The sequence below is a fragment of the Cinclus cinclus genome, chromosome 4, assembly GCF_963662255.1.
Source record: "Cinclus cinclus chromosome 4, bCinCin1.1, whole genome shotgun sequence".
In the NCBI taxonomy this organism is placed as follows: Eukaryota; Metazoa; Chordata; class Aves; order Passeriformes; family Cinclidae; genus Cinclus; species Cinclus cinclus.
The window spans coordinates 61,829,278-61,841,337 of record NC_085049.1 but is presented as its reverse complement, the minus strand read 5'-3'; the positions used below and the strand labels follow the sequence as shown (position 1 = coordinate 61,841,337).

General features: G+C 41.6%; 1 protein-coding gene across 1 annotated transcript in view; it reads right to left on the bottom strand.

Annotated features, from left to right (window-relative positions):
• Positions 1-2,757, bottom strand: part of BLTP3B (bridge-like lipid transfer protein family member 3B) — a 41,196-nt gene extending 38,439 nt beyond the window's left edge. Inside the window, exon 1 of the mRNA XM_062492531.1 lies at positions 2,717-2,757. Coding sequence (XP_062348515.1) covers positions 2,717-2,757 — 41 coding nt within the window. The remainder of the gene's footprint in view (positions 1-2,716) is intronic.
• Positions 2,758-12,060: the final 9,303 nt, after the last annotated feature.

Genomic DNA, 12,060 nt, shown 5'->3' with positions numbered 1-12,060 from the left:
CTGTAGCCAAGCAGCCAAGCTGTTTTAGGAATACCCAGTAAGTACATTTGGAAGATGACAGGAAGATAGCCCAAAGATGCAGCACAAGAGGGTTTTATTTTATTTTTAAATGGAAGATGACTTTTCAGTTTTGTTTTGCCTAGCCTGAGATTCCTCACATTATTTGTTCCTATTTACAGTGACTCAACCTCAGCTATCTGAAATTCACACTAAAGAAACCTGACTCTAGAGATCTAGGGGAATGGGATTTCTAGATTTGTTTTTGTGTTTGGGGCACTGCTACAAAGACCCACACATGTCTGACAGTCTGATTTTGCAGGCTATGAAATTTTAGTACAATAAGCTCCCACCAAAAAAAGTTCTCTGCTGTCTTCACTTCAAAGAGATGATTCATCTTAAATATAATTAATTCCTACACTTACATCCTTTTGGGAGCAACAAAACCCAGTCATTTGGAGAGTGACCTTGGTAGGCAGTTTGTTGGGATATCAGAACAGAATTTAAGAGATTCATCACTAAAGTGAATTACAGATACCTAATTACAAATTATTCTTCTCAAGTCTCCAGACTCCCAGCAACGGAAGAAACTGCAACATGAAAACTGTTTTAGAAGCAAGAAACTACATAACTTTCAGATTCCTGAGTAGCTGGATCCAAGTGTTGCTTCTTTGGGAGTCAGAAGGGGCAAGCATCTCTGAGGGAAAAAAAACCCAAAACTCTGGTGTTCTCAAGCTAAATGGTAAAGATGCATGGCAAAGCTGCCACAAAATCTGTGCTGGGGACATTCTTCTTCCAGCAAGGCTTGTACATCCATCGGTGGGAGGCTGGAAGAGCTAAAAAGTACAGCCTAGCTGGAGCTCTTTCCTTTCCTGTGTTTCCTTATCAAAAAAGAAGACAATGAAGAGGTCTGAACTGTGGTTAGCACCAGCTCCACAAAGGTGTACTCCCTACAGGAGTTACTGGATTGAGAAACCTGGGTTGTTGTGTAAGTGGCCAAACCCAAGACACTCTTGATAGAATTGAGTAATTGCTTGTTAGCAAGTATTCTCATTATTTGCAAAAAAAATGTGAAATAAATCACCTCATGTAAGCTTTTATAATTCCATTAATGTCTCATCAGAAATTATCTGATCTTCATCCAATCTTCTTGTAGAAAAAAATTAAAAATAAAACAAGACACCTTAAAAAGCACCTCCCATTCTTGGAGTTATTCAATACAGACTTTTATTCTGCCTAAAAACTAAAAAAAAAAAAAAAAAAAAAAAAAAAAAAAAGAAAAAAAAAAGAAAAAAAAAAGCTTTGGCAGGAGAAATAACAAATTTAAAAAAAATTTAACTGTGGGCTAGTTTTGATTTTTACATACTCCATAATCACTTGACCTTAAGACACAATTTTATTCCTTACAGGCTTTATTTAAATATCCTTTTTTTCCCCAGGGAATACTTCATACTGGTGTATCAGATACTTGAACAGAGCAATCTTCAAGATCATTTTCACTGTGAAACTTACTAGTATTTTGAGAACTTTTTAAAGAAAATGATCACACACAACTAAAATGCTGCTGATTAATTTTTACTGATTGTGCAAATGCATTAGCTTTTATTATGTATGCACTAGAGTTGTCTGACTTCAACAACGCTTCATCAGAACTTTAACTGTACAGTGTCTGCAGAATTAGCATTTAGATTTATAATAATTTGCAAAAGTAACATAAAACAAACTGAAAAGGAGAAGTCAAATTCAGTGAGTTTATTTTATTAACCCAAATGCCACTGAAAGCTTAAGAGATCTTTCTGAGATGTAACACAAGATTTAATATCAAATCTTATTAAAGGTAACAATTAAGAATTTTGTCAGAAAATGCAGTATTGCTCATTTCTCTCCAAAATGCATGTATAAAACACCCCAGCAATTTCAGCTTAAATTTTGGACGATGTTCTGTTACAGAATCTTAAAATGCAATATTGTACAGGAAGCTACTAACAGAAGAAAGTGAAAGTTTTTTATTTCTGTTGAAAAAAGCATTTATTGATCCCTTCATGCTCATCAGAACATTACCAACACATTCACACAGAAGAAATCGTTGGCATAAAGTCTCCACTTAAATACTGAAAGTATTGATTTTCAAACATAAGGGAATTCAAGAAGCACAGGATTACAGTGAAACTTTAAATTGCTCTTTCTCTTCCTCCTTGTCTTCTGTCTCAAGCACTTCTGCTTTACTATCTGAAGTTTTTTAGGCTTATTCTTCCCCTAGGTGCAGCACTTTAGACAGACATAATGCTAGCACTTTCTGCAAGCATTCAGATTCGATACAGATTCACTCAGAACAACAGAGGTTGTTACGTCTACATTGTGTTTTGCAATTTTCTCATATACTACACAAGGCGATAAAGTCAGTCACCTAGAAGACACTCTGCAAAATTAATACAAACAAAGAGAGAAGGGAAGAGCACACACTGTGTTCTTTGGCTGGCTAAAGGAATTGACTAACTTTCACAAAACTAAAGTAACAGAAGTGGAATAAAAAAAACTGAAAAAAAACCCAAAAAAACGACTTATTTTGCTACTAGCAGAATTCTCAAAGTTCATCCAAACAATTTCGGTCATTTACTTACAGGAAGGAAATGGCCCATTCTTAGCCCAACAGAGGTGTTGCCCTGCTCTACTCTCAAAGGAGTCACCTCGGATCTCTTGAGAGAACAACATTCCTCACCAATCAGGCAAGTCTGAGCTGGTGTAAAAGTAGGTCGACATGCAGGGTGAATACTTCCGTAGGATGCCTATCAGTGAAGTTGTGCCAGATGATGTAGGATATCACTGTTTAGATCAGGACCACTTGGTTCCTGACAGCCATGCAATTAGGATGCTGTTCTTTGTACAACCATTCTTCACAGGAGCTTTAGAATAACTTCCCAACTATGAGATGAAACTAATTGTAACAAAACTCACTGCAATTTTCTTCTATTGAAATCTTAGTATGTTCACATCTATTGATTCAGATAAGCAAAAGCAAAGGTCTAAGTTCATGCAGAACATTAACTAATGACACAGCTGAAACAATTTCTGCCATACCAAACACTTTAAAACTCTTACTGTTTTCTTGGTGGAAAACACTGAGTAAGATACAAACTGTAACTTTTTAAGTTGAACTATGTGTTATCATTGATAAACTTAAGAGTTAATATCAATTGAAGTGAAGACTGTCATATTCAGTGTGGCTACTTATCAGGCAGGTGAAGATTTTAAGCTCGCCTTTATGCTTCTTACACATATCTTGATAAACAAAACTGGTTTTTTTACAGAAAGGCATGGATCATGCAGATACACAGAAGACTCAGACTGCTCATTAACTAGAAAGGGAATTTCAATGAGTCTAAAGGCCAAAACTAAAAAACACCTGAAAATACCCTTACACAAGTCTGAGTTAGTAATACCTGATCTCTGTATGTCCCTTCCATGCCAAGAACCCAAGACTGAAACCCCTGCCATGGAGATGATCCCCTCACAACCAGAGACAGCATTACAGTAACACCACAGCGAACTTGCACAAGGCAATCTAGATTTCTATTGGAAATCTTTAACACCATTGTTTCACACACTTGTCCACCAAGTCTGAGGAAAAAGAAGGAATGCTGAAGGATATCTGCAATCATAGCAGAGCACTGAACAGAAACTCTTGCAATAAAAAGGTGCTGCTCAACAGGAAATCCCTCACCCACTGAAAATAAGTAACAGCACAAATGAAGATTCAACACAAGTTTCAGTTCACTGGGGAAGACCTTTATAGAAGGAGTAAGTGATCCCAACACTACAGAGAAGAGACTTCTCCTAGGCACGGTGTATCTTTCCTACCTTTGTAAAGGACACTGCTGTTATCCAGACACTTGTTTCATTGTAGGGACATTTGAAATAGACACGCTGTCAACTGCGTTCAGTAGAACCACACCTAACACAACATGGACACGAGAAAAATTCAAGCCTCCAAATGGCAAACTCATCTCTTCAGTTTAGTTGATACATTCAGTTTCATATCCCACACCAAGCAAATAATGTGAAATAGAACAAAAACACACGTAGTTTGTTCTACCCCTTCCCTCCTTCTCATTTTCCACCACAGCCTTGGGAAAGAACAATGCACGTTGAAGATAGAAAATATTTTTTAAAATTTTAAAAGACTGAAAAAGCAAAAAACTCATCACCACAACCTGACATGAGATAGAGACTTGTTACAAGATGAATAAAATAGGCTTTATCACCTTCACTGCTTTGAAAGTGTAACACAGCAATAAGAAAAGCCCTTCACAGAGGTAAAAAAGTAATTTAGCTATCAGAACCATTTCAAAATGCAGTTTGGATCATCTTCTTGCTCTCAGACCTTAAAGAATCATACCTATGTAAAATTTTCACTGTCTAACAAATGTAGAATGATGAGGCTCCTTCTACACCAGTGTCCATTATCAGTTCATCTAATAAAAGCACTGTGAACTGCTAGATGGGAACTGCAGAATGAAAAAATGCTTTCAAATTTGCAAATACAGAACCTAGATAGGAAAAAGAGTAAACACATGATTAAGAGATACTGCAGTAATCTTCATGGCAAACATTGCCAAATCAATGATGACTGGAAGAGCTGGACAAGATGACTGCTAAAGACCCCTTCCAACCTCAACTACTCTGTGGTTTGTGGCAAAAAAAATCAAAGTACTTCTCTGTAACTTAGGGTACAAATTCGTACCTTGGTATCAAACATAAAGGGAACTAAAATAATCAGAAATGAAAATAAATGAAGATAAGAGGATAATTCTTTCCACTATTGCTTTGAATATACAGACCTCTTCCAATAAGTTTTAATATCTGCTTAGTTGAAGATGACAAGCAGTAGCAGTTCCAAGAAACTACAAAAACAGCAGAACAGCAACTACTATAGTAAGAGTAAAAAGTGAAAGTGTCCTTTGGCCCCTCTCTATTGCAGGAAATTCCTTATGTATTTGAATCCTTAGTCACAGTCTCACAAAACTTTTATAAAAGAAAATCCTGAATTAATACTTCCATAATTTTTGCTGAAAAAAATCAAGGTCCTGAAATTTAAGCTCATGTCATTTGAATCCTGTTTTTCTGAGTAACCAACTTTTGAAACCACTAAAACACCTGTTCTGCAGGAAATAAAGATATTATCTGAATATGTGATGAAGAACACCGATAACAAGGGGCTTAATAATAACTGTCTACATTTTAGGTAGCAAACACACTCTTTGAGTAGTATGGATTATGAGCATCAAGTTCAACTTGCAAGCCTCAGACTACTGCATATAGCCCATAAACTTCCCAAAAGTGATAAAATTTGTCAAAATCATTTGAGAGAGCCTTGTTGAATAAGCATTATCACAACACACAAGAAAGAAATCACAAATTTACCAGAATGACAAAGTACTTGGTTCTAATCTATTCAGCTGCTCATTTGAAAAACTAGACAAAAAACCAACTCATCATGCCTAGTTCCCACATTTTAGAGCTAACCTGTAGCACAGAGACTAGAGCTCACTTCTCTTTCCATACAGCTCACTATATACTGCTACAGGAAACAAGCTGCTACATCCAGCTATCCAAGCACACTGCTGATTAGAAAACTGACTCAAGGCTGATGACATCTTCTCGTTGCATTTCCATTCACACAGTGCTCTGTCATTTTCATGTGAAGAAAGGATTTCTTTGTCAGCATTCCCTGCTACATAACTCAGGAGCAGGGTGGAGAAGAAAAATCATTCTACTACTGCTCCATACATCACATTTAGCAGATATATACCAAAGGATTTGGAATGAGAATTATGTTTTCTGTATGCACTGACAACAGATTAGTGAAATGACAATCTGTCACTTCATTTTGTTTGATTTTCTCTTCAAGCAGTTTCCAGAAATACCACACAAAACTGGAACAGAACATTTTGGGCAAAAAAAAAAAAAAGAAGAAAAAAACCTAAAAAAATTGAAGTATCCCATGCTATATTTTTTTAAGATGCAAAAATAAGATCAGAAGAATTAGCAACGCTGCGGTGTTATGACGGATTAAGTACCTAGCAGGTTTTTGCCTCTCTTTAGAAAACGGGAGAAATCTGATGCGGCTTTTTAAAACTGTATGAATCAGATCGCGTACTTTCTGCGATTTCTCCATCTTTCAAGCACACTTTGATATCGACAGCTAAGAAATTTACAGGAGGTCTGTTTGTTTTGTTTCAGGCCGCGAGGCACCTTAGACATGATTTCAGTCACCCAGAAAATCACGAACTTATTTTCATCCCTCCGCGTGCACCTTTTTGCCGCCGGGCCTCACCTGTGTCTCAAGCGCTCGGAGCCGGCGAGCTGAGCGGCAAGGACAAGCACAGGCCGAGCTGCCCCGGCCCCGGCCCCGGCCCCGGCCCCGGCCAGCCAGCGCACAGCGGCGGCCGCTGCTCGCCCCCGCCCCCGGGAATCGCGAGGGTCGGGCTCTCCCCCGCTTCTCTGTCGCCCGCACGGCTCGGGCAGCGGGGGCGGGCACCGTCTGCCCGGCGGGGAGGCGGCAGGAGCCCGGCGGTGACTCACTCGGCGATTCCCTCCTGCGCCGAGCACAGCGAGCCCCCTCTCCGCCTCCGCCGCCGGGCAGCGGGGGAAGGAGCCGGGGCCAGGGGCCAGCTAAGCGGCCGTGGCCGCCGGACAGCCCCACACGAGCGCCCAGCCGCCCCCTCCGCTTCCAAATCACTACGAGGAGGCGGATTCAGTTCCCCCTTCTGCGGGCAGAAAGGACCCGGTGCCCCCGCCCAGCGCCCAGCTCGGGGGTCGCTCTCCGGGACAGGGACCCGCAGTCGCCCCCGCACCGCCTCAGCCTGCCCGGTGCACCGCGCCCCACTAACCTGGAGAGATGCTTCAAGATCTGCTTCTTGATAATCCCCGCCATGGTCTCTGCCTGCCCGCGCCCCTCACGACGACCAGCCGGGACCAGGACCGCGCCTCATCCCTGCGCCCGCCCCTGCCCGAGGTGGGGAGAGCGCCGGGAGCGGAGCCGCTATCCCCAGTCGCGCTCACTCCACGCCCGGCGCCATCTTGGCCGCTGCATCGCCTGGTGACGGGGAGAGACGGGGCGGGACGGGCCCGGGGCCCCCGCCCCGCGATGAGACCGGCGGGCAGAGCGGGGCAGGGACGGCGGACGGGGACGGGCGCACCGGAGGGGGACGGGTACGGCGGAAGGCCCACGGATACGCGTAGGGCCACGGGCGAGGGCAGTGCCGCCTCCGCCCTTCGCTCGCTCGCAGAGCCCTGCCCGCCTGCTGAGCATCTCCGTCCCCATTCAGGGCTCAAAGCCCACCTCAGCCCCACCGCTCGCCTTTTCTCCGTTCTCTTCCGCCAGCTGTTTCTTTCATCCCTCTTCAGCCTTCCCATCTCCAAAACTCTAGAAGCATGTCTCTGCATCCCCGCCTGTGGAGCGTGTCCCAACACCATCACACCTTCGCCTGGGCCTGAGCTCGACCGAAAGACAGGAATAGCCGCAGCTTCTACAGCACCGCACGAAAGGAACAAGGCTAGATAAGATGAAGAGCTCACTGACAGAAACTTACAATGCCATGGCAAGAAATTCACATGTATACACAGACACAGACACACACACACATATACCCGATACCCGAACTGCTCAAACCCAGAGACTTGTAAAATCAGGCTGTTCCTTGGATGCTTACATTTTGCTGGGTATCTGTGGCAACTATGAGTTATTTTACTTTTCGAAAGAACAGCCTCTCATGATGTAGCAAAATCTCCAAGTCAGTTAAGAGATTTATGTCTTGTATTAGTAACCCTTTCCTCTGGAACTCCCTTGTTCATAAAAGGCATTCTTGAAGAATTTCAGTGGTACTTGGGTAACCAAGTACCCCAAAAATATTAACTGGAAAAGGAAAAAAGAAAAGTTAGCAATCAGAAAACTAAAAAGTTTTTCATATGTGACCTCCATATGCAGGATGGGCCTCTGTAATAGAGTCCTGAGCTGCAGAGGAAAGACAACAGATACTATTTTCTCTGCTTCTCATTTACATAACATTAATAATTTACAAGCAATGAACCAAAACCCTAAGGACCTTTAAGTCAGAAATATGAAGCAGTAATAGAAAAAGTAGGTCAGGAGATGAACATTTCCAATTGATTTTTCCAGACATTTAAAAATCAGTCAGTTGTGTAATACTGACCTCATTATAATCTTAAGGAGATTTAAGAAGTAGGAATTAGCTGTGTATGAAGCTAACACTTTTATGCCTGTTTTATGTTTGGTTTTCTCACCTAGGAAATAGTCTACCAGTATCATGAAGAAACAATACTCATCATTATGATGGGTCAGCTTCTCATCAAGACAGAAAATATAAGGTGCAAGGAAAGTAAGACCCATGGCATGTGTTCTCTTTCAAGTGTCCTGCAAGTCTAGCCCTGGAAGAACAGGGAAAGTCCTGAAACTGTTCACTGATGTCAGAAATGAAAACCAGAAATATTTATGCCCAGCAGGATTGATCAGAATTGTGACCTCACGTTGTATCCCCATGTCCTGGAGCATACTGTGTGGAGGAATGGAGGAAAATGCACAGATCAACACACACCACACACCACATCCTCCTCACCCAGAAGGGAATTAGAAGGGCACCGACCTTCCACCTTGATTTTAGACCTTCCCAGTCACCATGGACCTGCACGGTGATCCCCGGACTGTGTCTGGCCCTTGCTAATCCCACCAGTCCTGATCCTGATTGTGGCTTGAGGATTGTCTTATGTGCTTGACATTCCACCTGCTTCATCATCACGTTTGCTTGATAACCTGGGCTCTGGGCTTCACTCCCACACGTCTGCCATGCTCCCTGGGGGTGGTGGGACAGGCCCTGGCTAGCAAGTCCCTACCCTGCTGGCCACAGTATCCTTCCTAGCACCTGGATTCTCTCCCTTTCAGAGCAGCTGGCACTCATGTCACTAAGAATGAACCCTGCTTGTAAGCCTATCCAGGATGCTGAAATGATCTCAAAGAAAAAAAATTTCTATTTGCCATATGTATTTTTAGGGCCTATTTGTGAACACAACAGAATTTGTGAATTCAACAGAACACCCAAGAAGCTGTGTATGTAGAGTTTTCCATCAAGCAGTCATCTCAGCCACCAGCCTGCCTTTCACCATCACCCAAATACAGGTATGTGGAGTACAGTCCATTGATGCGAAGTCCAGGATAACAAGCCCCAGTCAAAGGGTGCAGTTAATTCTTCCTCGGGGATATCTTTCTTTGGATGCTTTGAACAACCTGGAAATTCTGTACTTAGCACCATTCAGTCCTTCTGAGGCTGCTCATTCCCACACACTGGAGCCAAAAAGCACCTGTGCCTTTTAGAGGGTGTGCAGAAGAAGTTTGACTCTCTCAGTTTCATGTGTTCATGGGAATTTCTTAACTGTAAAGACTGGAACTGAGAGGGGGGAAAAAAACCAAAACCAACTGGAGCTCAAGCAACTTCAGAAACATAAAGGTCACAGAATTAAAAACTAAAATTGTTTATCCCATTAAATAAAGCAGTAGGAGATACAGTAAGAGAACAAACTAAATTTGAGCTAAGATTCAGTGAGTGCTTTGTATCAAACTTGCAGAATGAGAAATCTGGCATGCCTTCTTATGGATAATAGCAAAGATAATGGTCTGTCTTCAAATGCAGATGTGCAAGGCTTTTGTAGTCTGACAGACCATTATTCAAAGCACATCACAAAATATCAATTCTCACTATTGTAAGGGGCAATGTACAAGGTTTGCTGCAATATAGACTTTTGAAAATCCTATTTATGTGTCCTTGCTGTGTGGCTGACTTTGTGTTAAGTACTCTAACAATAACAGAAAGTATTATCATAAGTGCCATTGGAAGATATGGGTGAATGTGTAAACAATCTCAATAAATACATATGAATTGCCCTCAAGTAATAGTGACAGTAAATATACCAACTTTCGTTTGAAGAGATTTAAAATATTTATGTATATCAACCATTTCACATAAATCTAAGTGAACTCTTAAAATCCTGGCACTTGTCCTACATCCTAAAAAAAAAAGAAAAAAGTAACTCCAAATCCAACACAAGTCATTGGATGGTAACAGATGAAGCTTTATAGAGCTGGAGCTAGTATTTAGAAGGCAAAAAGTAATTTACTAAATTCTGGCTTTCACTTTTATTTTCACAAGGTAAAAGTTAGCAAGAGATATTAGGACATTTTTGAATCTAAACAATTATTCTAGGAACTTTACATTAGTAAAAGGATAAAGTAAAAGTTGCACAATTTTAAGAGTAGTATTTTATGTTTCTCTTTAACACTGAATACCTAAATAATTTGTTGCTATTCTGGATTTTGTGTAATTTGGATTTAATTACAAACCCAAAAGTTACTATGAGTCAGTAGGCAGAGAATGAGAAGAACAGTGTTCTTTAAAAAGCACTCAGGAACTCCTGAACTTGAAAAACAGGCTTTTGATAATTCCTGTGACCTCTTTTGAAGAATCAAATAATATATCTGCTAGAGTCAGGATTAAAGAAGCTGTCCTTAAGACACACTTCCTTTACAAGCACATAAAGAGGATTTGTCTAAAAGCAGATTGCCATGCATTCCAACGAACATCCTGATTCAAGGAATGACATTTTATATTTGTTAGAGTGAAGAGTCATCATACAGAGTAGCAGTTATTTTTAAGGAAAGTCAATTACACATAAATACAAAACTGTAATGTTCTTTTTGTTTTACCAGAATACAACAAAGGAACTAGTGACAGCAAGTAAAACATAAATAGAGCAAAATTCATCATCAAGACAAGTGCAAGGTGCTGCACCTGAGGTGACATACCACAGAGCCCAGTGCAGGGAAACAGCCTTGTGGAAAAGGGCCTGGGGGTCTGGATGGACATCAGGCTGAACTGGACTTAGCAGTGCACCACTGCAGGAAGGAGTGCAAAGCAGAGCCTGGGTTGCATCCACACGGGCATTGCTAGCAGAGACAGAAACTTCATCATCCCACCCTGCTTTGTGCATTTCAGGCCACACGTGGAGTGTTGTGTCCAGTTCTGCTCCCAGCAACTAAAAAAAAAAAAATTGTGGACAACTGAAAAGCATCCAAATTAAGGCTATAAAGATGATCAAAGACTCAAGAATGTATCCTGAAGAAAGACTGAAGACTTTGTTTTTTCTGCCTGGAGAAGCTCAGGGGGACCTTATCACAGTATAGTGGTAGCTAGAGAGCAGCTACAATGATGGAGGCTCTCTCTTCTCAAGAAGACAAAAGGCAACAAGTTACACCAGGAGAGCTTTCATCTTGATATAGGGAACTTTTGCAAAGTTAGAACAACCAATCACTGTGAAAACCTCTCATCAGGGAGTTCCCATTACAGGTTTTCAAGATGGTGATGGACAGGGGGTTAGATTATCTCATCATGGTTCCCTTTACTATGAAAGGTTGGACCAGATCATCTTTCAGCGTCCTTCCACCTGCTGTTGTTCTATGGCTCTGTAATTCTGTAAACGTGTGTGCTGTATTACACAGACTTCAGTATAACAAAAGCTGGCCAGGAACAGAGAATGCCAGTAGCACTGTTTTCCATACTATTTATAATGAAAGTGTTAATGATGCATGCTTTGAAAAACTTTGTACATGCAGGAAGGTTACAGTCAGCTGGGGGTTGGTCTCTTCTGCCAGACAACCAGGGACAGGATGAGAGTACTCAGTCTAAAACTGCACCAGTGAAGGTTTAGGTTGCGTATCAGGAAGAACTTTTATTTGTTGTTGTTTCACAGAAAGGGTGATTAGACATTGGAATGGGCTGCCCAGGGAGGTGGTGGAGTCACCATCCCTGAAGGTGTTTAAGGAAAAGCCCCGGCACAGCACTTAGAGCCATGGTCTAGCTTACATCGTGCTCAGTCATAGGATGAACTCGGTGATCTTTTCCAACTTAATTCTGTGATTCTGTAACAGTAAAATGATGATGATGGAATTCAGAACTGTCTCCCTTTCCATTGTGTCACAATTTTGCACAGCCCAGG